General features: G+C 51.7%; 1 protein-coding gene across 1 annotated transcript in view; it reads right to left on the bottom strand.

Annotated features, from left to right (window-relative positions):
* LOC128826913 (IgGFc-binding protein-like) overlaps positions 1-20,947 on the bottom strand; it is a 119,290-nt gene that overhangs the window by 76,187 nt on the left and 22,156 nt on the right. Inside the window, exons 6-22 of the mRNA XM_054010466.1 lie at positions 18,906-19,473; positions 17,569-18,158; positions 16,467-17,040; positions 15,998-16,197; positions 15,451-15,592; positions 14,486-14,817; positions 12,896-13,469; positions 11,149-11,747; positions 9,748-10,312; positions 8,298-8,893; positions 7,196-7,769; positions 6,727-6,926; positions 6,180-6,321; positions 5,215-5,546; positions 3,625-4,198; positions 1,878-2,476; positions 477-1,041 (exon numbers count right to left, since the gene is read on the bottom strand). Of these exons, the coding sequence (XP_053866441.1) occupies positions 477-1,041; positions 1,878-2,476; positions 3,625-4,198; positions 5,215-5,546; positions 6,180-6,321; positions 6,727-6,926; positions 7,196-7,769; positions 8,298-8,893; positions 9,748-10,312; positions 11,149-11,747; positions 12,896-13,469; positions 14,486-14,817; positions 15,451-15,592; positions 15,998-16,197; positions 16,467-17,040; positions 17,569-18,158; positions 18,906-19,473 (7,726 nt within the window). The remainder of the gene's footprint in view (positions 1-476; positions 1,042-1,877; positions 2,477-3,624; positions 4,199-5,214; positions 5,547-6,179; positions 6,322-6,726; positions 6,927-7,195; positions 7,770-8,297; positions 8,894-9,747; positions 10,313-11,148; positions 11,748-12,895; positions 13,470-14,485; positions 14,818-15,450; positions 15,593-15,997; positions 16,198-16,466; positions 17,041-17,568; positions 18,159-18,905; positions 19,474-20,947) is intronic.

The following is a 20,947-nucleotide window of genomic DNA, read 5'->3' as shown; positions in this document are numbered from 1 at the left end:
TTTCTTTCTGACTCTTGGAGGGACGTTTGGTCTAGTGGTTAGAGCTGCAGACAAGGGGCCGTGTTCCAAATTGAGTCCCAAATTCTGGAGTGGGCTGCTGTGTATTGTTTAGTGATGGGGGACTGGGAGTCAGGATAGCTGGGTTCTGCCATTGGCTTTTCGTGAGACTCGGAGAAACTTGCTTGAGTTCTTTCTGTGTCCGTTTTCCTGCACCCTGATGGGAAGGATGACTAGTGTTTGCAAAGTATTTCCAACCCCTGGGAGACAGGAGCCAGCACGGGGGCAGGATCACATTGCTACAGCATAAAGTTAAAGCAAAGCTAAGTAGGTGACCTTTACGGTTGGCAACACTGCTGCAAGATGATAGGTGTATAAGGCCAGAGACACACAGCAGAGCCGTTCTGAGCCACCTGCAGAGGGTGCTGCCAATGCAGACTAGCCAGTCCTTAAAGCAGATTCTAGTAGGTGACACTTACTGCAGAATGAGCTCGATCTCCACTGGCCTATCTGGATACCCCTGGCCTGGCAGGCCGTCACGTAGGCGCTGATCGCGCTGCAGAGAGCATCACGGAGACCCTTGTACTGGCAGGTGTCAAAGACGCAGTCTTCGAAGAAGGGGGCTGGGTCGATGGCTCCGTGGCACTCTCTGAACGGCCCGTCCCCTCTGGTGATGACCCCACAGTACCGATCTCCCTTGTAGGGTTGTCTCTGAGCCTCACTGCAGACCAGGCACTCCCTGGTACAGCTGTCCGAGCACCCCGGGACCTCCGCCACCTTCCAGCTCTCTGCGAACTGGATGGCATTAGCTGCCCGGCTCCCGTCTCTCATGGTCAGGTCGTCACTGGCAGTTTGGTTGTTGTCACCACACAGACCACAGAGGGCATTGGCGTAAGTGTTGGGTACAGTGACCCGGACCAGGCCACTCCCGTCAAAGGTCACTGTTAGGGCGAAGGCGGTCTTGATGAGGACTTGGGCTCCACTGACATAGGCCTGTAGCTTCTCCTCATGGTAGAAAGGCAGGGCCACAAAGACACCGTCCACCTGGAACAGACGCGGCAGGGCCGGGGGTTAATTTTGAATGAATCCAGAGGCTGAAGGTGGGGAGCCAGGACTCCTGGGTTTCATCCCTGGCTCAGGGAGGGGAGAGGAAGGGAAGGAAGGGGGTGGGACCTAACAGCTTAGAGCAGGGGAGGCTGGGAGCTAGGACTTCTGGGTTCTATCCCCAGTTCTGTGAGAGGAGCGGGGTCTGTTGGGTTAGAGAAGTGGAGGATGGGAATCAGGCTTTCTGGGTCCTATCATCAACTCTGGGAGGGCAGTGGTTGGAGCACAGGGGCTGGGAGCCAGGACTCCTGGGGGCTATCCCCAGCTCTGGTTGGGGAGTGGGATCTAGCGATGAGAGGAGCTTTGCAAGACAGGTTCACAAAGATTGTGTCCATCTGGAGCGGATGGTCTGAATTGCCCGTTACACTAAGGCCTGCTCTACATGAGTAAATTAGGTCAGTATCACTATCGCTACCTTACTGGAAGAAGCTTTTAGGGCTGTTGATTCCTTTGGAGTCAATGGGCCACATTCCCAGCTGGTGTGAATTGTCCCATTCGCTGTGGAGGGAATCGGATCCGATCCCCAGCTAAATGAGTGAGTCAACTGAATGCACAGGAGTTACACTGGCATAACGGCACTTCTCGGGAGGAGAAAATCCTGCCATATATATTCACAAAGGGGCACTTAGTTACTCCCCGTACACCCACCACCAGCTGAGTGTACAATGGACACATGACTTGGTTCTACAGTGGGGACTGAAATCAGAGGCAACTTATCAAGAGCAAGAGTTCTTGCTCACAGCTCCCCGAGTAGCCCTGTGGCTCTCCGTCCCTACCTTGATCTTGCGGGGATATTGCTGGCTGACAGTGATGTTTCTGCCGTAGACCTCCAAGGTCACCGCTTTGGTGTAGGACACGGCCTTGCTGCCACGGTTGTTATTCTCCACCTTGACGTTGAACGGGGTGAGTGTGGGGTCCTCGGAGCAGACCCCAGCCAGCTGGTAGATGCAGGTGCCCATGAAATCGTACTTTTTCCCGTCAAAGGTGGTGTAGTGAGGGTCCCCAGAGGCCGTGCATGTGGAGTAGCTGATTGGGTAGCAGCCACGGACCCCGTTGATCACGGCGCATCTCTCGCTGGTCTTGCAGCTGGTCTCCTGGCAAAGCACCATGCCCAGGCTGGGGTCACAGCTGCACCAAGAGTGGCAGTTCTCATCGGCCCAGAACTCCTCGTTGGGTTTGTAGTAGCGGCCATTGTAGTCACAGCCACAGCTCCCCACGGGGACGCACTGGCCGGCACTCAGGACATAACCATTGTCACACTGGCAGGTCTCCACGCAGGGCTCCCGGCAGGAGGAGGGGGCAGTTCGGTCAGAGCAGCTGGCTGGGCAGGCGTTCCCACAGGCCTCGTAGTGGCTGTTCTCAGTGCAGGGCAGGACTGGGAGGGGGTCAGAGAGGGAGAGATTTAACAACACAGGAAATGAACTAAAAACACCTGCTTAGATGCAGCAAGAGCAGAGACAAATTCTAATGTGCAATCAGCATCCTCTATATCACAGGCCGATGTACAAGCAGCCACACTAAGGCCACCTCTGGAGCACAGCACGGGGAACAGCCCCACTGGGCAAGGGTGTTTGCTAGCTGGGAGAGCAGGGAAATGCTCTCTTCTTATAGAAAATCCAAGAAGATCTGCAAAGTACACCCGGAACAGACTAGACCTCACTTGTCAAGGCCTTCTCTGGAAGATCCACCCACGCCAGAGGGCCTAGGGCTCAGCATAGGTACCGTGGAAGTGGAAAGGCTAAGGAGATCCTACTGGGGTGTGCACCTGTATGTCCAGGTAGTATTTCAGATGGGTCTCATCTTTCCATCGCTTTCTGATCCATCCCTCTCTTCCATCCAGTCCACCCACCAAATCCATCCCTCTCTTCTGTTCATCAGTTACATCCCTCTTACACAATGTTGACCACCCCTTATTTGAAGTGAGGAAGTGAGATTTTCTTTACTTTAGATTGTAATAAAATGTTCATTGCCTCCATCTAATTGATCTGAACATCCAGAAGTATCTATATCTGGCTAATCTACAACCTAATGCATTTAATTTATCCATCCGTCTCAGCATCTAATCTACCAATTTTTACCTCTAATTGACTTTATCTCCCAAAGCATCGAACCTATCTATCCATCTATTACATCCATTTAATCTCTCTATCCATTTTATCCACTTTTCCTCAATTGAATCTGTTTAATCTCCCAATGCATCTAATCGATCTACCCAACTATTAAATCTATTTCATCTCCCTATCCATCTAATCCATCCTCTTAACAATATATTGAGTCTCTCCCTTTCTCTAATCTAATCTAATCTAATCTAGGTAAGCCATGTGTCCATCCAGTCTCCATCTAGCTAGTCTATTATAGGGATTTCTCAGGCCCATATCCCCATGGGGTCTAGTTGCCAAGGTGCAGTATCTAGGCCTGATGTCTGCCCTGACGCTCAGCCCACTGGCCATCTCCTCAAGCAGCAGAGTAAGTCTAGTCTAACTGCTGCTTTTGTCAATAAAGAAACCAAAGCACAGAGCTCACCACAGCCGGACGGTGTCCTCCAGTCATAGACGGTGACGCCCTGTTTCTTGCAGATGGCTGCGTAGGCCTCCAGCGCCTGGCACAGGATGTTCTTGGCTCCCCCGTTCAGACACACGTCGTAGATGCAGCTGTCGAAAATGTCCTCTGGGCTCACTTTGGGGTGACACTCTCTGAAGGGCCCTCCCGGTGCTTTGCTGATCAAACCACAGTATTCGTCGCCCCCGTAGATCTTCTGCTTGCTCTCATCGCACGTTGGGCATTTCCCTTTGCAATCATCCCAGCAGAAGGGGTCCCGGTCTTTGACTTTCCAGCTCCTGGCCCAGTCCACGATGGAGGAGACTCTGGTGCCGTTGGGTGACCTCATGTCATCTCCACGGTTTTGGTTGAAGTTCCCACAAAGGCCGCCCATGGCCCCATAATAGCTGCTGGGCAGGGTGATGATCAGGTGCCAATTCCAGTCATACGACACCTGCAGACCAAAGTCTGTCTGCAGGATAGCATTGAGACCGCTCTGGTAGAGCTTGATTTTACCATCTTCAAGGGTCACCGGCAAGCTGGTGGTCACATCATTGATCTAGAGATAGGAGGAAAAACCAATGGTTATTTCTCTTGTCATCTCAGCTAATACAAGAGTACTGCTCCTCTGGGACAATACAGATTAGAAAGCCCAGAATTAAGCACTTGAGTCCTCAGGGATAAAATGTTCTCTGTCCGGGGATCTGGCAGTGGAATGAATTCCCAGTGCAGATTAGATAAATCCAGAGTCTGACCAACCTTAGGAAATGCTGGAAGACCCTCCCCTTTAATAAAGTTCTCCACCATAACAACAATGATACTCACAGCTTGAAACCCACTCAACTCACCACAAAATCCCATGTCAAGTAGAGATTTCTCTACCACAAAAAGAGGAGAAAAGCCAGAAGCTCCCTGGATTTGAGCAGGGAGTTTACTCTTGTCAGTATATGTTACGGTGAGGGTGGTTGGATCCTCTGGTGATGGGCGGCAGTACAAAACCAGAGAAAGGAAGTGTTGTGGAAAGAGCACAGGAACCAGTGAGCCTGTGTGGCCTGTAGGTACCCCGCGACATGGGGAGACTGCGGGCACTTGGGTGATTGGGAGGCCGCTTGTTCAGTTCACTTTTGGAATGTTGTCATTTTTGATCTTGTTTCTTTTCATGGCCACTTTGAGATCACAAAAAAGGGGATTTTTTTAATGATAATCCGGAAAAATTTCTCTTCAAAGATTTCTACGTATTTTTTTTATATATCTATTTCAAAATGAAGGTCCTGATTCAACAGAAATTCTTGAAAAAGAAATAAATAAAAATATTGGCCCATTTTGCATGAATGGAAGAAAAAAGATGTTGAAATTTTCCCACCAAAAAAATTAGTCTTCTACCAGGAGAGTGAGAGAGAAAGAGAGAGAGAGAGATGTGTATGAGGATGGGTGGATGGATAGATGGAGAAAAAGCAGATGTGTCTAGTGATAGATTGATAAGTGGATTGATGTGTATGCAGATGGATGGATAGACAGGGAGATATTTTTATTCTAAATGTAACCTTTCTGATCATTTTGGCACTTCGTACTCACTCTGATTTTCCCAACTTCCTTCTTGTGGATGGAGATGTTGTACCCGTAGACGAAGATGTTGGTCAGACGCACATAGGAGACAGCCTGGTTGCCCCCCCTGTTGTCGTTCTTCTCATCGATGGTGAAGGGCACCAGGGTGGGGTCGGTCCCGCAGTACTTGGCCAGGGTGTAGGTGCAGGTGCCCTGGAAATTGAAGTTCAGCCCGTCGAAGCTGTGATAGTGCGGGTCCCCCCAGCCCCAGCAGGTTCCAATGAAATCGGGAACACACTTCGCATGGCCGTTCTCGATCTTGCACGTCTCCTTGGCCCGACATGTCAGGACTTTGCAGGGATCTGAAAGGAGAGAAATCCCAGGAGTCCGTGAATGAGGGCGAGGGGGCAGGGGATCTCGGTTCAGCACAAGCCCAGTTACCCACCAGAACCCGCTGGCCCATCAAAGCCATTCGGAAGAGGGGCCAACCAGAGATGGTTTCCTACTGGCCAGAAACCAAGTCCACATATCCCTGCTCACTGGATGATGCAGAAGAAATTTCTTCGGCTTCCGTAGAAGCTCTGCCCGAGTAGGATTAAGTAAATAGGTAGAGTAAGACCTCGACATTTGACCAAAGCAGCAGGCCCAGAGGATACTTTTCTCTACCTCTTGACAGTGAAGTGCCTGGTCCAAAGCCCAGGAGAGAATCAATGACTTGATTTGACATATCCTGACTCCCAACCCAACAGCTCCAACCCAGAGAACCTACTATATAACCTGGGAATTGCAGGGGTAGAGCAGTGAATAGAACCCAGGAGTCCTGGATCACAGACCCCTGCTCGAACCACCAGACCCCGCTCTCTTCCTAGATCTAAGGATGGAAACTCTACTCTGCGCCCGCTCCTCAACTGTTCTGACTCCATTGAGTCTGCTCTAATGCCTCTCTGTCTCTACGATCACCTCTCTTCTTCGTTAACTCTTGAACTCTCTTTCACCTTTGTTGATGCATTGCATGACTCCATCTCTGATCTGACAGGTTTCATCGCTGGTGCAGCTGTGGGCTTCACAGATCACCCCTTGGGCAGGAATGCAGGTGCAGTTTTGCTGGCACTTGTTGGTCAGAACTGTCTCATTAGGCTGTTTGAAAAAAGGGAAAATAACACAATGTAGCCCAGGGCAAATGTAGTTTTTCCCGTGCGGAGATGTTCAGTTACGTGGAGGCCATATCTGAGACTAGAATGGAGTGGCTTATCTCCCAGCCCGCACCCGCTCTACTCCACTAGGCACCACTGCCTTCCCAGAGCAGGGAGAGAACAGAGGAGTCCTGACTTCCAGCTCCCTACTCTAACCCCTAGACCCCACTGCCATTCCAGAGACAGGGTTCATGGAACCAGCCTTGCGCCATTAGTGCCTTTCGCCTTTCTACAGAGATTCATGTATTGCCATTGGCAAGTGACAATGGTCTGATCCAACATGGCTGATGACAGCAGGGCGTGGAGGAGGCGAACAGATGGGAGTTAATACCCCAGTAGGGGGCAGTACCTTGTAATATATCCCCTTCTTGAAGCACCCACAGCTCTGCAGAGCCACGCAGCCCTGGCCGTCGAAGAGGAAGCCATCGTCGCACTGGCAGCCTTCGGCGCAGGTGTCTGGGCACTTCCTGGCGTCAGTGATCCTGGCACAGGTGGTGGTGCAGAGGTCGGCGCACACCTCGTAGTGACTGTTGGCCGGGCAGCGCAGAGCTAAAGCAGAGAGAGAAGTAATTGATGGCTGGAGAGATCACATCCCACAGCTTAGAGGGACAGACCTGAAGGAGAGGAGAATCTAACAGGGACGAGAGGACCAGGTCACCTTTATAACGGAACATGAAGTTGTTGGTTCCCACCCAAAGGAGTCTCTGAAGAAGCCCAGAGGCCTGGAATGAGATACCTAGAATTGCTGTCCCCACCCCCCAGAGGGAGGGGAGCGAGTGGGACAGGCCCTTGTGCTACACCAGCATCACGGCACTTACGGCAGAAGGAGGTGCTCCTCCAGGGCTGGATGGGGGCCCCGGCATCCTGGCAGGCCGTCACGTAGCTGTGGATGCTCTGGCACAGGACCTGGGAGTCCCCGTTGCCCAGGCACAGATCATACAGGCAGTTGTTGAAATACACAGTGGGGCTGACTGTGCTGTGGCAGGCGGCGAAGGGGCCATCGGGCGCTGTGAGCAGCCCGCAGTAGTTGCGCTGTTTGAAGAAGTCCTTCTTCCTCTCCTCACAGACCGGGCAGTTGTTCCCGGCGCATCCATCCTCACAGGCCACCCCCGGGATCACGACTTTCCAGGCAGAACCGAACGCTGCCACGTTAGAGGCCACCCTGCCATCGGGGAGCAGGAACTCGTCATCCCGACGCCCGTTGTAGTTCCCGCACAGGCCGCACATCTGGCCCTGGTAGTTCCCTGGGACGGTGACTCTGGCGTGGTAAACCAGGTCGTAGCTCACGGTGAGGCCGAAGTCCGTTTGCACCAGCACGTTCCCGCCGTGCTGATATGCTTGGAGCTGCCCATCGGCCACGACCACAGGGAGGTTGTGGGACACCCCGTCCACCTGGAAGAGACGGAGCATTTCCTGTGAGCCGGGGGAGTGGATGCTATTGCGGTTGGCTATGGGCACAAGACAGGGTCTCAGTGACACCTGGGCAAATCTATAGTGACTGCACTCAGCTCAATGAAGTTAAATTCTGCTCTCACTGACACCAAGGTAAATCCAGGGTCAGCTCTTTCAGTGCAATTGCACCAGGGCCAGATTCTGATCTCAGTTCCCTGGGCTTACTCTGCAATCATCCACTGAGCGCCCTGAGCTGAGGGCAGGATTCTGAACTCACTTGTTACCTAGAGAATCCAGAGTGATTCTGCTTTCTTCAGCCGGATGCCTCTGGACTGGCACTGGTGCCAGTAAGATCAGGATCGGATCCTGGGTATTTGACCCCTCCTGCCTGCGCGCTCCTAATGAGTGACCCAGGAGACAAGTGCCTCTTGCATTGCCACATCATAGCTGTGTCCCTAGTATTGCCACATGGCTGGGGCAGCCCCATTGCAGGGTTCACCCCACAGGATCATCTTGAGCAGGACTTACCATGACAAGCCCCTTTTTGTTCTGCAGCAGGGTGAGCGTGAGCCCATAGACCTCCACGGACACCAGCTTAGTGACAGACACCTTCCCATTGCCCCAGGGCACATTCTCCACCTTCACGGAGAAGGACGTCAGGTTCCCGGTGTTGGTGCAGGTCTTGGCCAGGATGTAGGTGCAGGTGCCTTGGAAATCGAAGGCGACCCCATCGAAGGAGAGGTAGTGGGGGTCTCCGGCTGCGGAGCATGTTGCGGATCCGACAGGGTGGCATTTCCGGACGCCATCCGCCACCTTGCACTGCTCGTTGGCTCCACAGGAGGCCTCCCCACACTGGACCACCCCGTTGTCTTTGCACTGGCACCTCTCCTGGCAGGAGTCCCTGGGGTAGAACACCTCTCCCTTCCCGTAGTACCTGCCCTGGTGCACACAGCCGCACTGCTCGATGGGGACACACCGGTCTCCGCTCAGGAGGAACCCGGCGTCGCAGAAACACCCTTCGGCACAAGGGGCGTCGCAACCGTCCGGCGCCGAGAGCCCGTGGCACGTGGCAGGGCAGCCGCTCCCGCAGAGCTCGTAGTGGGAGTTACTGGGGCAGGTGGCACCTGCAGGAGAAGATCAGAGGCAACGTGCAGATGGGGGTGAGAGAAAGCTTCTTAAATTAAGGCACCACCAGAAGAAAAGGTGCAGGTATCACTTCCAATAGTGTTGTTCGGGGGAATTGGGAGCCAAAACTCCTGGGTTCTAGTCATGGTTCAGGGAGGGACGTGGGGTCTACTGGGTTAGAGCGGGGAGGGCTGGGAGCCAGGACTGCTGGGCTCTATCACTGGCTCTGGGGGGAAAGTGGCGTCTAGGGGTTAAAAGGAGGGGAGACTGAAACTCAGGCTTGCAATCAGGTTTCCTGGGTTGTACTGCCAGCTCTGGGAAGGGATTAGGATCTAGTTGCTTAGTCACAGAAGGGCTGGGAGTCAGGACTCGGGGGTTTTCTTTCTGACTCTTGGAGGGACGTTTGGTCTAGTGGTTAGAGCTGCAGACAAGGGGCCGTGTTCCAAATTGAGTCCCAAATTCTGGAGTGGGCTGCTGTGTATTGTTTAGTGATGGGGGACTGGGAGTCAGGATAGCTGGGTTCTGCCATTGGCTTTTCGTGAGACTCGGAGAAACTTGCTTGAGTTCTTTCTGTGTCCGTTTTCCTGCACCCTGATGGGAAGGATGACTAGTGTTTGCAAAGTATTTCCAACCCCTGGGAGACAGGAGCCAGCACGGGGGCAGGATCACATTGCTACAGCATAAAGTTAAAGCAAAGCTAAGTAGGTGACCTTTACGGTTGGCAACACTGCTGCAAGATGATAGGTGTATAAGGCCAGAGACACACAGCAGAGCCGTTCTGAGCCACCTGCAGAGGGTGCTGCCAATGCAGACTAGCCAGTCCTTAAAGCAGATTCTAGTAGGTGACACTTACTGCAGAATGAGCTCGATCTCCACTGGCCTATCTGGATACCCCTGGCCTGGCAGGCCGTCACGTAGGCGCTGATCGCGCTGCAGAGAGCATCACGGAGACCCTTGTACTGGCAGGTGTCAAAGACGCAGTCTTCGAAGAAGGGGGCTGGGTCGATGGCTCCGTGGCACTCTCTGAACGGCCCGTCCCCTCTGGTGATGACCCCACAGTACCGATCTCCCTTGTAGGGTTGTCTCTGAGCCTCACTGCAGACCAGGCACTCCCTGGTACAGCTGTCCGAGCACCCCGGGACCTCCGCCACCTTCCAGCTCTCTGCGAACTGGATGGCATTAGCTGCCCGGCTCCCGTCTCTCATGGTCAGGTCGTCACTGGCAGTTTGGTTGTTGTCACCACACAGACCACAGAGGGCATTGGCGTAAGTGTTGGGTACAGTGACCCGGACCAGGCCACTCCCGTCAAAGGTCACTGTTAGGGCGAAGGCGGTCTTGATGAGGACTTGGGCTCCACTGACATAGGCCTGTAGCTTCTCCTCATGGTAGAAAGGCAGGGCCACAAAGACACCGTCCACCTGGAACAGACGCGGCAGGGCCGGGGGTTAATTTTGAATGAATCCAGAGGCTGAAGGTGGGGAGCCAGGACTCCTGGGTTTCATCCCTGGCTCAGGGAGGGGAGAGGAAGGGAAGGAAGGGGGTGGGACCTAACAGCTTAGAGCAGGGGAGGCTGGGAGCTAGGACTTCTGGGTTCTATCCCCAGTTCTGTGAGAGGAGCGGGGTCTGTTGGGTTAGAGAAGTGGAGGATGGGAATCAGGCTTTCTGGGTCCTATCATCAACTCTGGGAGGGCAGTGGTTGGAGCACAGGGGCTGGGAGCCAGGACTCCTGGGGGCTATCCCCAGCTCTGGTTGGGGAGTGGGATCTAGCGATGAGAGGAGCTTTGCAAGACAGGTTCACAAAGATTGTGTCCATCTGGAGCGGATGGTCTGAATTGCCCGTTACACTAAGGCCTGCTCTACATGAGTAAATTAGGTCAGTATCACTATCGCTACCTTACTGGAGGAAGCTTTTAGGGCTGTTGATTCCTTTGGAGTCAATGGGCCACATTCCCAGCTGGTGTGAATTGTCCCATTCGCTGTGGAGGGAATCGGATCCGATCCCCAGCTAAATGAGTGAGTCAACTGAATGCACAGGAGTTACACTGGCATAACGGCACTTCTCGGGAGGAGAAAATCCTGCCATATATATTCACAAAGGGGCACTTAGTTACTCCCCGTACACCCACCACCAGCTGAGTGTACAATGGACACATGACTTGGTTCTACAGTGGGGACTGAAATCAGAGGCAACTTATCAAGAGCAAGAGTTCTTGCTCACAGCTCCCCGAGTAGCCCTGTGGCTCTCCGTCCCTACCTTGATCTTGCGGGGATATTGCTGGCTGACAGTGATGTTTCTGCCGTAGACCTCCAAGGTCACCGCTTTGGTGTAGGACACGGCCTTGCTGCCACGGTTGTTATTCTCCACCTTGACGTTGAACGGGGTGAGTGTGGGGTCCTCGGAGCAGACCCCAGCCAGCTGGTAGATGCAGGTGCCCATGAAATCGTACTTTTTCCCGTCAAAGGTGGTGTAGTGAGGGTCCCCAGAGGCCGTGCATGTGGAGTAGCTGATTGGGTAGCAGCCACGGACCCCGTTGATCACGGCGCATCTCTCGCTGGTCTTGCAGCTGGTCTCCTGGCAAAGCACCATGCCCAGGCTGGGGTCACAGCTGCACCAAGAGTGGCAGTTCTCATCGGCCCAGAACTCCTCGTTGGGTTTGTAGTAGCGGCCATTGTAGTCACAGCCACAGCTCCCCACGGGGACGCACTGGCCGGCACTCAGGACATAACCATTGTCACACTGGCAGGTCTCCACGCAGGGCTCCCGGCAGGAGGAGGGGGCAGTTCGGTCAGAGCAGCTGGCTGGGCAGGCGTTCCCACAGGCCTCGTAGTGGCTGTTCTCAGTGCAGGGCAGGACTGGGAGGGGGTCAGAGAGGGAGAGATTTAACAACACAGGAAATGAACTAAAAACACCTGCTTAGATGCAGCAAGAGCAGAGACAAATTCTAATGTGCAATCAGCATCCTCTATATCACAGGCCGATGTACAAGCAGCCACACTAAGGCCACCTCTGGAGCACAGCACGGGGAACAGCCCCACTGGGCAAGGGTGTTTGCTAGCTGGGAGAGCAGGGAAATGCTCTCTTCTTATAGAAAATCCAAGAAGATCTGCAAAGTACACCCGGAACAGACTAGACCTCACTTGTCAAGGCCTTCTCTGGAAGATCCACCCACGCCAGAGGGCCTAGGGCTCAGCATAGGTACCGTGGAAGTGGAGAGGCTAAGGAGATCCTACTGGGGTGTGCACCTGTATGTCCAGGTAGTATTTCAGATGGGTCTCATCTTTCCATCGCTTTCTGATCCATCCCTCTCTTCCATCCAGTCCACCCACCAAATCCATCCCTCTCTTCTGTTCATCAGTTACATCCCTCTTACACAATGTTGACCACCCCTTATTTGAAGTGAGGAAGTGAGATTTTCTTTACTTTAGATTGTAATAAAATGTTCATTGCCTCCATCTAATTGATCTGAACATCCAGAAGTATCTATATCTGGCTAATCTACAACCTAATGCATTTAATTTATCCATCCGTCTCAGCATCTAATCTACCAATTTTTACCTCTAATTGACTTTATCTCCCAAAGCATCGAACCTATCTATCCATCTATTACATCCATTTAATCTCTCTATCCATTTTATCCACTTTTCCTCAATTGAATCTGTTTAATCTCCCAATGCATCTAATCGATCTACCCAACTATTAAATCTATTTCATCTCCCTATCCATCTAATCCATCCTCTTAACAATATATTGAGTCTCTCCCTTTCTCTAATCTAATCTAATCTAATCTAGGTAAGCCATGTGTCCATCCAGTCTCCATCTAGCTAGTCTATTATAGGGATTTCTCAGGCCCATATCCCCATGGGGTCTAGTTGCCAAGGTGCAGTATCTAGGCCTGATGTCTGCCCTGACGCTCAGCCCACTGGCCATCTCCTCAAGCAGCAGAGTAAGTCTAGTCTAACTGCTGCTTTTGTCAATAAAGAAACCAAAGCACAGAGCTCACCACAGCCGGACGGTGTCCTCCAGTCATAGACGGTGACGCCCTGTTTCTTGCAGATGGCTGCGTAGGCCTCCAGCGCCTGGCACAGGATGTTCTTGGCTCCCCCGTTCAGACACACGTCGTAGATGCAGCTGTCGAAAATGTCCTCTGGGCTCACTTTGGGGTGACACTCTCTGAAGGGCCCTCCCGGTGCTTTGCTGATCAAACCACAGTATTCGTCGCCCCCGTAGATCTTCTGCTTGCTCTCATCGCACGTTGGGCATTTCCCTTTGCAATCATCCCAGCAGAAGGGGTCCCGGTCTTTGACTTTCCAGCTCCTGGCCCAGTCCACGATGGAGGAGACTCTGGTGCCGTTGGGTGACCTCATGTCATCTCCACGGTTTTGGTTGAAGTTCCCACAAAGGCCGCCCATGGCCCCATAATAGCTGCTGGGCAGGGTGATGATCAGGTGCCAATTCCAGTCATACGACACCTGCAGACCAAAGTCTGTCTGCAGGATAGCATTGAGACCGCTCTGGTAGAGCTTGATTTTACCATCTTCAAGGGTCACCGGCAAGCTGGTGGTCACATCATTGATCTAGAGATAGGAGGAAAAACCAATGGTTATTTCTCTTGTCATCTCAGCTAATACAAGAGTACTGCTCCTCTGGGACAATACAGATTAGAAAGCCCAGAATTAAGCACTTGAGTCCTCAGGGATAAAATGTTCTCTGTCCGGGGATCTGGCAGTGGAATGAATTCCCAGTGCAGATTAGATAAATCCAGAGTCTGACCAACCTTAGGAAATGCTGGAAGACCCTCCCCTTTAATAAAGTTCTCCACCATAACAACAATGATACTCACAGCTTGAAACCCACTCAACTCACCACAAAATCCCATGTCAAGTAGAGATTTCTCTACCACAAAAAGAGGAGAAAAGCCAGAAGCTCCCTGGATTTGAGCAGGGAGTTTACTCTTGTCAGTATATGTTACGGTGAGGGTGGTTGGATCCTCTGGTGATGGGCGGCAGTACAAAACCAGAGAAAGGAAGTGTTGTGGAAAGAGCACAGGAACCAGTGAGCCTGTGTGGCCTGTAGGTACCCCGCGACATGGGGAGACTGCGGGCACTTGGGTGATTGGGAGGCCGCTTGTTCAGTTCACTTTTGGAATGTTGTCATTTTTTATCTTGTTTCTTTTCATGGCCACTTTGAGATCACAAAAAAGGGGATTTTTTTAATGATAATCCGGAAAAATTTCTCTTCAAAGATTTCTACGTATTTTTTTTATATATCTATTTCAAAATGAAGGTCCTGATTCAACAGAAATTCTTGAAAAAGAAATAAATAAAAATATTGGCCCATTTTGCATGAATGGAAGAAAAAAGATGTTGAAATTTTCCCACCAAAAAAATTAGTCTTCTACCAGGAGAGTGAGAGAGAAAGAGAGAGAGAGAGATGTGTATGAGGATGGGTGGATGGATAGATGGAGAAAAAGCAGATGTGTCTAGTGATAGATTGATAAGTGGATTGATGTGTATGCAGATGGATGGATAGACAGGGAGATATTTTTATTCTAAATGTAACCTTTCTGATCATTTTGGCACTTCGTACTCACTCTGATTTTCCCAACTTCCTTCTTGTGGATGGAGATGTTGTACCCGTAGACGAAGATGTTGGTCAGACGCACATAGGAGACAGCCTGGTTGCCCCCCCTGTTGTCGTTCTTCTCATCGATGGTGAAGGGCACCAGGGTGGGGTCGGTCCCGCAGTACTTGGCCAGGGTGTAGGTGCAGGTGCCCTGGAAATTGAAGTTCAGCCCGTCGAAGCTGTGATAGTGCGGGTCCCCCCAGCCCCAGCAGGTTCCAATGAAATCGGGAACACACTTCGCATGGCCGTTCTCGATCTTGCACGTCTCCTTGGCCCGACATGTCAGGACTTTGCAGGGATCTGAAAGGAGAGAAATCCCAGGAGTCCGTGAATGAGGGCGAGGGGGCAGGGGATCTCGGTTCAGCACAAGCCCAGTTACCCACCAGAACCCGCTGGCCCATCAAAGCCATTCGGAAGAGGGGCCAACCAGAGATGGTTTCCTACTGGCCAGAAACCAAGTCCACATATCCCTGCTCACTGGATGATGCAGAAGAAATTTCTTCGGCTTCCGTAGAAGCTCTGCCCGAGTAGGATTAAGTAAATAGGTAGAGTAAGACCTCGACATTTGACCAAAGCAGCAGGCCCAGAGGATACTTTTCTCTACCTCTTGACAGTGAAGTGCCTGGTCCAAAGCCCAGGAGAGAATCAATGACTTGATTTGACATATCCTGACTCCCAACCCAACAGCTCCAACCCAGAGAACCTACTATATAACCTGGGAATTGCAGGGGTAGAGCAGTGAATAGAACCCAGGAGTCCTGGATCACAGACCCCTGCTCGAACCACCAGACCCCGCTCTCTTCCTAGATCTAAGGATGGAAACTCTACTCTGCGCCCGCTCCTCAACTGTTCTGACTCCATTGAGTCTGCTCTAATGCCTCTCTGTCTCTACGATCACCTCTCTTCTTCGTTAACTCTTGAACTCTCTTTCACCTTTGTTGATGCATTGCATGACTCCATCTCTGATCTGACAGGTTTCATCGCTGGTGCAGCTGTGGGCTTCACAGATCACCCCTTGGGCAGGAATGCAGGTGCAGTTTTGCTGGCACTTGTTGGTCAGAACTGTCTCATTAGGCTGTTTGAAAAAAGGGAAAATAACACAATGTAGCCCAGGGCAAATGTAGTTTTTCCCGTGCGGAGATGTTCAGTTACGTGGAGGCCATATCTGAGACTAGAATGGAGTGGCTTATCTCCCAGCCCGCACCCGCTCTATTCCACTAGGCACCACTGCCTTCCCAGAGCAGGGAGAGAACAGAGGAGTCCTGACTTCCAGCTCCCTACTCTAACCCCTAGACCCCACTGCCATTCCAGAGACAGGGTTCATGGAACCAGCCTTGCGCCATTAGTGCCTTTCGCCTTTCTACAGAGATTCATGTATTGCCATTGGCAAGTGACAATGGTCTGATCCAACATGGCTGATGACAGCAGGGCGTGGAGGAGGCGAACAGATGGGAGTTAATACCCCAGTAGGGGGCAGTACCTTGTAATATATCCCCTTCTTGAAGCACCCACAGCTCTGCAGAGCCACGCAGCCCTGGCCGTCGAAGAGGAAGCCATCGTCGCACTGGCAGCCTTCGGCGCAGGTGTCTGGGCACTTCCTGGCATTGGTGATCCTGGCACAGGTGGTGGTGCAGAGGTCGGCGCACACCTCGTAGTGACTGTTGGCCGGGCAGCGCAGAGCTAAAGCAGAGAGAGAAGTAATTGATGGCTGGAGAGATCACACCCCACAGCTTAGAGGGACAGACCTGAAGGAGAGGAGAATCTAACAGGGACGAGAGGACCAGGTCACCTTTATAACGGAACATGAAGTTGTTGGTTCCCACCCAAAGGAGTCTCTGAAGAAGCCCAGAGGCCTGGAATGAGATACCTAGAATTGCTGTCCCCACCCCCCAGAGGGAGGGGAGCGAGTGGGACAGGCCCTTGTGCTACACCAGCATCACGGCACTTACGACAGAAGGAGGCGCTCCTCCAGGGCTGGATGGGGGCCCCGGCATCCTGGCAGGCCGTCACGTAGCTGTGGATGCTCTGGCACAGGACCTGGGAGTCCCCGTTGCCCAGGCACAGATCATACAGGCAGTTGTTGAAATACACAGTGGGGCTGACTGTGCTGTGGCAGGCGGCGAAGGGGCCATCGGGCGCTGTGAGCAGCCCGCAGTAGTTGCGCTGTTTGAAGAAGTCCTTCTTCCTCTCCTCACAGACCGGGCAGTTGTTCCCGGCGCATCCATCCTCACAGGCCACCCCCGGGATCACGACTTTCCAGGCAGAACCGAACGCTGCCACGTTAGAGGCCACCCTGCCATCGGGGAGCAGGAACTCGTCATCCCGACGCCCGTTGTAGTTCCCGCACAGGCCGCACATCTGGTCCTGGTAGTTCCCTGGGACGGTGACTCTGGCGTGGTAAACCAGGTCGTAGCTCACGGTGAGGCCGAAGTCCGTTTGCACCAGCACGTTCCCGCCGTGCTGATATGCTTGGAGCTGCCCATCGACCACGACCACAGGGAGGTTGTGGGACACCCCGTCCACCTGGAAGAGACGGAGCATTTCCTGTGAGCCGGGGGAGTGGATGCTATTGCGGTTGGCTATGGGCACAAGACAGGGTCTCAGTGACACCTGGGCAAATCTATAGTGACTGCACTCAGCTCAATGAAGTTAAGTTCTGCTCTCACTGACACCAAGGTAAATCCAGGGTCAGCTCTTTCAGTGCAATTGCACCAGGGCCAGATTCTGATCTCAGTTCCCTGGGTTTACTCTGCAATCATCCACTGAGCGCCCTGAGCTGAGGGCAGGATTCTGAACTCACTTGTTACCTAGAGAATCCAGAGTGATTCTGCTTTCTTCAGCCGGATGCCTCTGGACTGGCACTGGTGCCAGTAAGATCAGGATCGGATCCTGGGTATTTGACCCCTCCTGCCTGCGCGCTCCTAATGAGTGACCCAGGAGACAAGTGCCTCTTGCATTGCCACATCATAGCTGTGTCCCTAGTATTGCCACATGGCTGGGGCAGCCCCATTGCAGGGTTCACCCCACAGGATCATCTTGAGCAGGACTTACCATGACAAGCCCCTTTTTGTTCTGCAGCAGGGTGAGCGTGAGCCCATAGACCTCCACGGACACCAGCTTAGTGACAGACACCTTCCCATTGCCCCAGGGCACATTCTCCACCTTCACGGAGAAGGACGTCAGGTTCCCGGTGTTGGTGCAGGTCTTGGCCAGGATGTAGGTGCAGGTGCCTTGGAAATCGAAGGCGACCCCATCGAAGGAGAGGTAGTGGGGGTCTCCGGCTGCGGAGCATGTTGCGGATCCAACAGGCTGGCATTTACGGATGCCATTCACCAGCTTGCACTCCTCATAAGGGCGGCAGGTCAACCCCTTACACACCACGTCTCCGCTGGCCTGGCACACACACTGCTCCTGGCACGTTGGGTGGAAGGTCTCCCCAGCCTTATAATACAATCCCAGGTAGACACATCCACACTGGGATATAGGGACGCACTCATCACCGCTGAGCACAAAGCCCTCATCACACATGCAGCCTTCCCAGCACTGGGACGAGCACTGAACTGGGGCGTAGAGGCTGCTGCAGGTCGACTGGCAGCCCCGCGCACAGACCTCGTAGTGGCTGTTTTGGGCACAGGAGAGACCTGCCATTGAAACAACAAGACGTTAGCATCCCATAAAAGAAAACTACATGGAGTCTGAACTATGTAACGATGTGAGGGCTGGAGAAGGGAGCCTGATGACAGCCCTGGAGAATGGAGTCTGTTGGGTGCGGTATGGGAAGCTGCCAGGCAAGCTTCCTTCATACTGTGCCTTGCCAGTATGTTGTTGTTGGACCCCTTGTCAGCGAAGAGTCCGGTCTCCATGGTCCGTTCCGCTCTTGACCACTTCTGACACTGGCAACTCAGGGGTATTTAGTTCCAGTTATTACCGTGAGCTCTGTGACAGGCTCATCTGTACAGTAAGGACCTGCATGAGATTCACATGCTCATGAAATACAGGCCCCATATCCCATTCCCTGAACAACCCACACTGAGTCAACTTCTCGCCTCCAGGCAGGGCCTGGATTGGAATTCGCACCCTTAGGCAACAGGCCCTGAATTCCAATTCCCTGCCCCTGAGCCAGTCAGGTCCCCTGTCTTGGGGTCAGATCAGAGCTGGTGCCCCCTAGAGGGGAAAAGCCCCATATCATCTCCCATGCCCACCCTGACCTGGCCAGTCCCCCCAGCCTGGGGCTGGATCAGAGTCCACACCCCCTAGGGCAGAAACATCTCATATCCCCGTCCTTGAACACCAACCAACTTGTCTTTCCCTTGAGCGAAGACCCTGTTTTCTTTCCCTCGTACATTAACTTTCATCCCAGAAGATGGTCCCAAGCTGCTTCCACTTACTGCAGAAGGAGTTGGTCCTCCAGGCATATATAGTCACCCCAGCAGCATGGCAGGCTGTGGCATAGCTGGTGATAAGTTGGCATATCACAGCTTGTTGGCCTTTGAAGAAGCAATAATCATACACGCAGTCTTGGAAGTAGCCCTCGGGGTCGACTTTGCTGTGACACTCTCGGAAGGGGCCGTTCTTGTCTAGGAGCATTCCACACTCCCCATTCATTCCTCTTTGGCGTCTCTCAACAGCTGCTAGATCTGAGCACTCGTCCTTGGCAACCTCCACACAGCCGGGGATATCCTTCACCTTCCAGCTCTGCCCAAAGGCCGTTGGGTTTGGGGCCAATGTGCCGCCCCTCGTGGTCAACTCATCTCCCTTGTCCCCGTTGAAGTTCCCACAGAGACCGCACACGGCTCCAGCATAGGTGCTTGGAGCAGTGACAGTGATCCGGCCCTGCCAGTCAAAGGCGACGGTGAGACCGAAGTCAGTCTGGATCAGTGCTTCCTGCCCCCTCCGGTATATGGAGATCTTGCTGTTGTTGGTGCTATATGGTAGGTTGATCAGCACGTTGTTCACCTGGGATCAATGCCAAAGGATCAGTGAGAATGGTCTGACACTGAGCAAGCAACTTTGAACCTGCAGAACCCTGCCCCTCTAAAGAACTTTACAGGTAGAGCTGGTTGAAAACAAAACCCAAATGGTGAATTTTGATTTCATTTTCATTCTGTTCATTTTTTATTTTCCTTTTTTCAAAACGTTTTTTAAACTATGTTTCAGTTTCCCATTTGCTGGTTAAGTAGTTTTTGAAAATAAGATTTTATTGATTCCAAAACCAAAAATTTTCAATTTGGGAAAGTTTTTCAGTCATAAAAAAATCCTACCCATTTTTTTGTTTATGGTGACTGATTAAAATTGCAAATACAAACCTCCCAAATGAACCCAATGCACAATGACCGATGACTGGAGACAGAAGAATAAGACATAGGGGCATAAAGACAAAATGCCAAAGAAGGAAATAAAATTTTAGCAACTAAACACAAAAAGAGAAAATACATACAAAGAGTGACAAATGAACACAGAAAAGGAAGAAAGCTAATGAATCTGAGGAGAAATAACTTGCAATTAGAGCTGGTTGGTCCATCAGATTGATTTTTGCAGTAGAAAATGCGGTAGCTGAAAATTTGAAATTTACTAGCAGAAAATTTTGATTTTGCTGGAAATTTTCTATTTTCCTGACAGGAAATTGAAAATTAAATATTCACTTTGGGTCAATTCAACCTGAACTATAATATTTCATTTTCTTAGCTGACCCGGAACATTCTGAATCAGTTAAAAAGAAATTAAGCTTCTTTTCCCTATGGCACATTGCCTTATGGGAGTTGTAGTTCTAGTCCCCATTGTCTCCAATGGGCTGGACTCCCTGGAGGACTACAGCTCCCTATAATAAATTTCTAATGCTTGGAGCATCATGGGTATCACATGCCTCTGGTTGTATTATGGGAGATATAGTCCCCCAGGAGAAAATGGTGTTAGGAACCACAGCTCCTATCAGGCAATAGGGAAATATGTTTTAATCTTGAAATGTGGCCCAACAAGCTTGATCATAACATTTCTGTTTGAGTTGCTTGAAATATTTCATTCACTTGAACATATTAAAATGTAATATTTCGACATTTCAACTTTTTACCCCATTTTGGGATGAAAACACAATTTGAAAAGATCTACACTTCCTGTGAGGGTCACAGTCCACATTTCACTCAGCTCCACTTGCCATGCAGACATACACGGAGAAGGCCTTATTTGTATAGTAGCAATGCGGAAAGTGAGGTTCGGCTGATTATGTACATGAAATTACATCTGAGCTGGAGGAACTGAGAAAGAGACACAAGCAGATGTAGATGCAATTCCAGGCAGCTCCAAATTAGAGGTTGCTGAATAATGGGTTTTTCAGATTGCTGGCAATTGTGTGTGTGTGTTTGTGTGTACATATATATTGGGTGAAACTAAACTTTTCATCTGACCCAAAACAAAATGTTTTGGTTGAATTTTG

Source organism: Malaclemys terrapin, chromosome 21, assembly GCF_027887155.1.
Source record: "Malaclemys terrapin pileata isolate rMalTer1 chromosome 21, rMalTer1.hap1, whole genome shotgun sequence".
Lineage (NCBI taxonomy): Eukaryota > Metazoa > Chordata > Testudines > Emydidae > Malaclemys > Malaclemys terrapin.
This window is presented reverse-complemented; position numbering and strand designations above follow the sequence as displayed.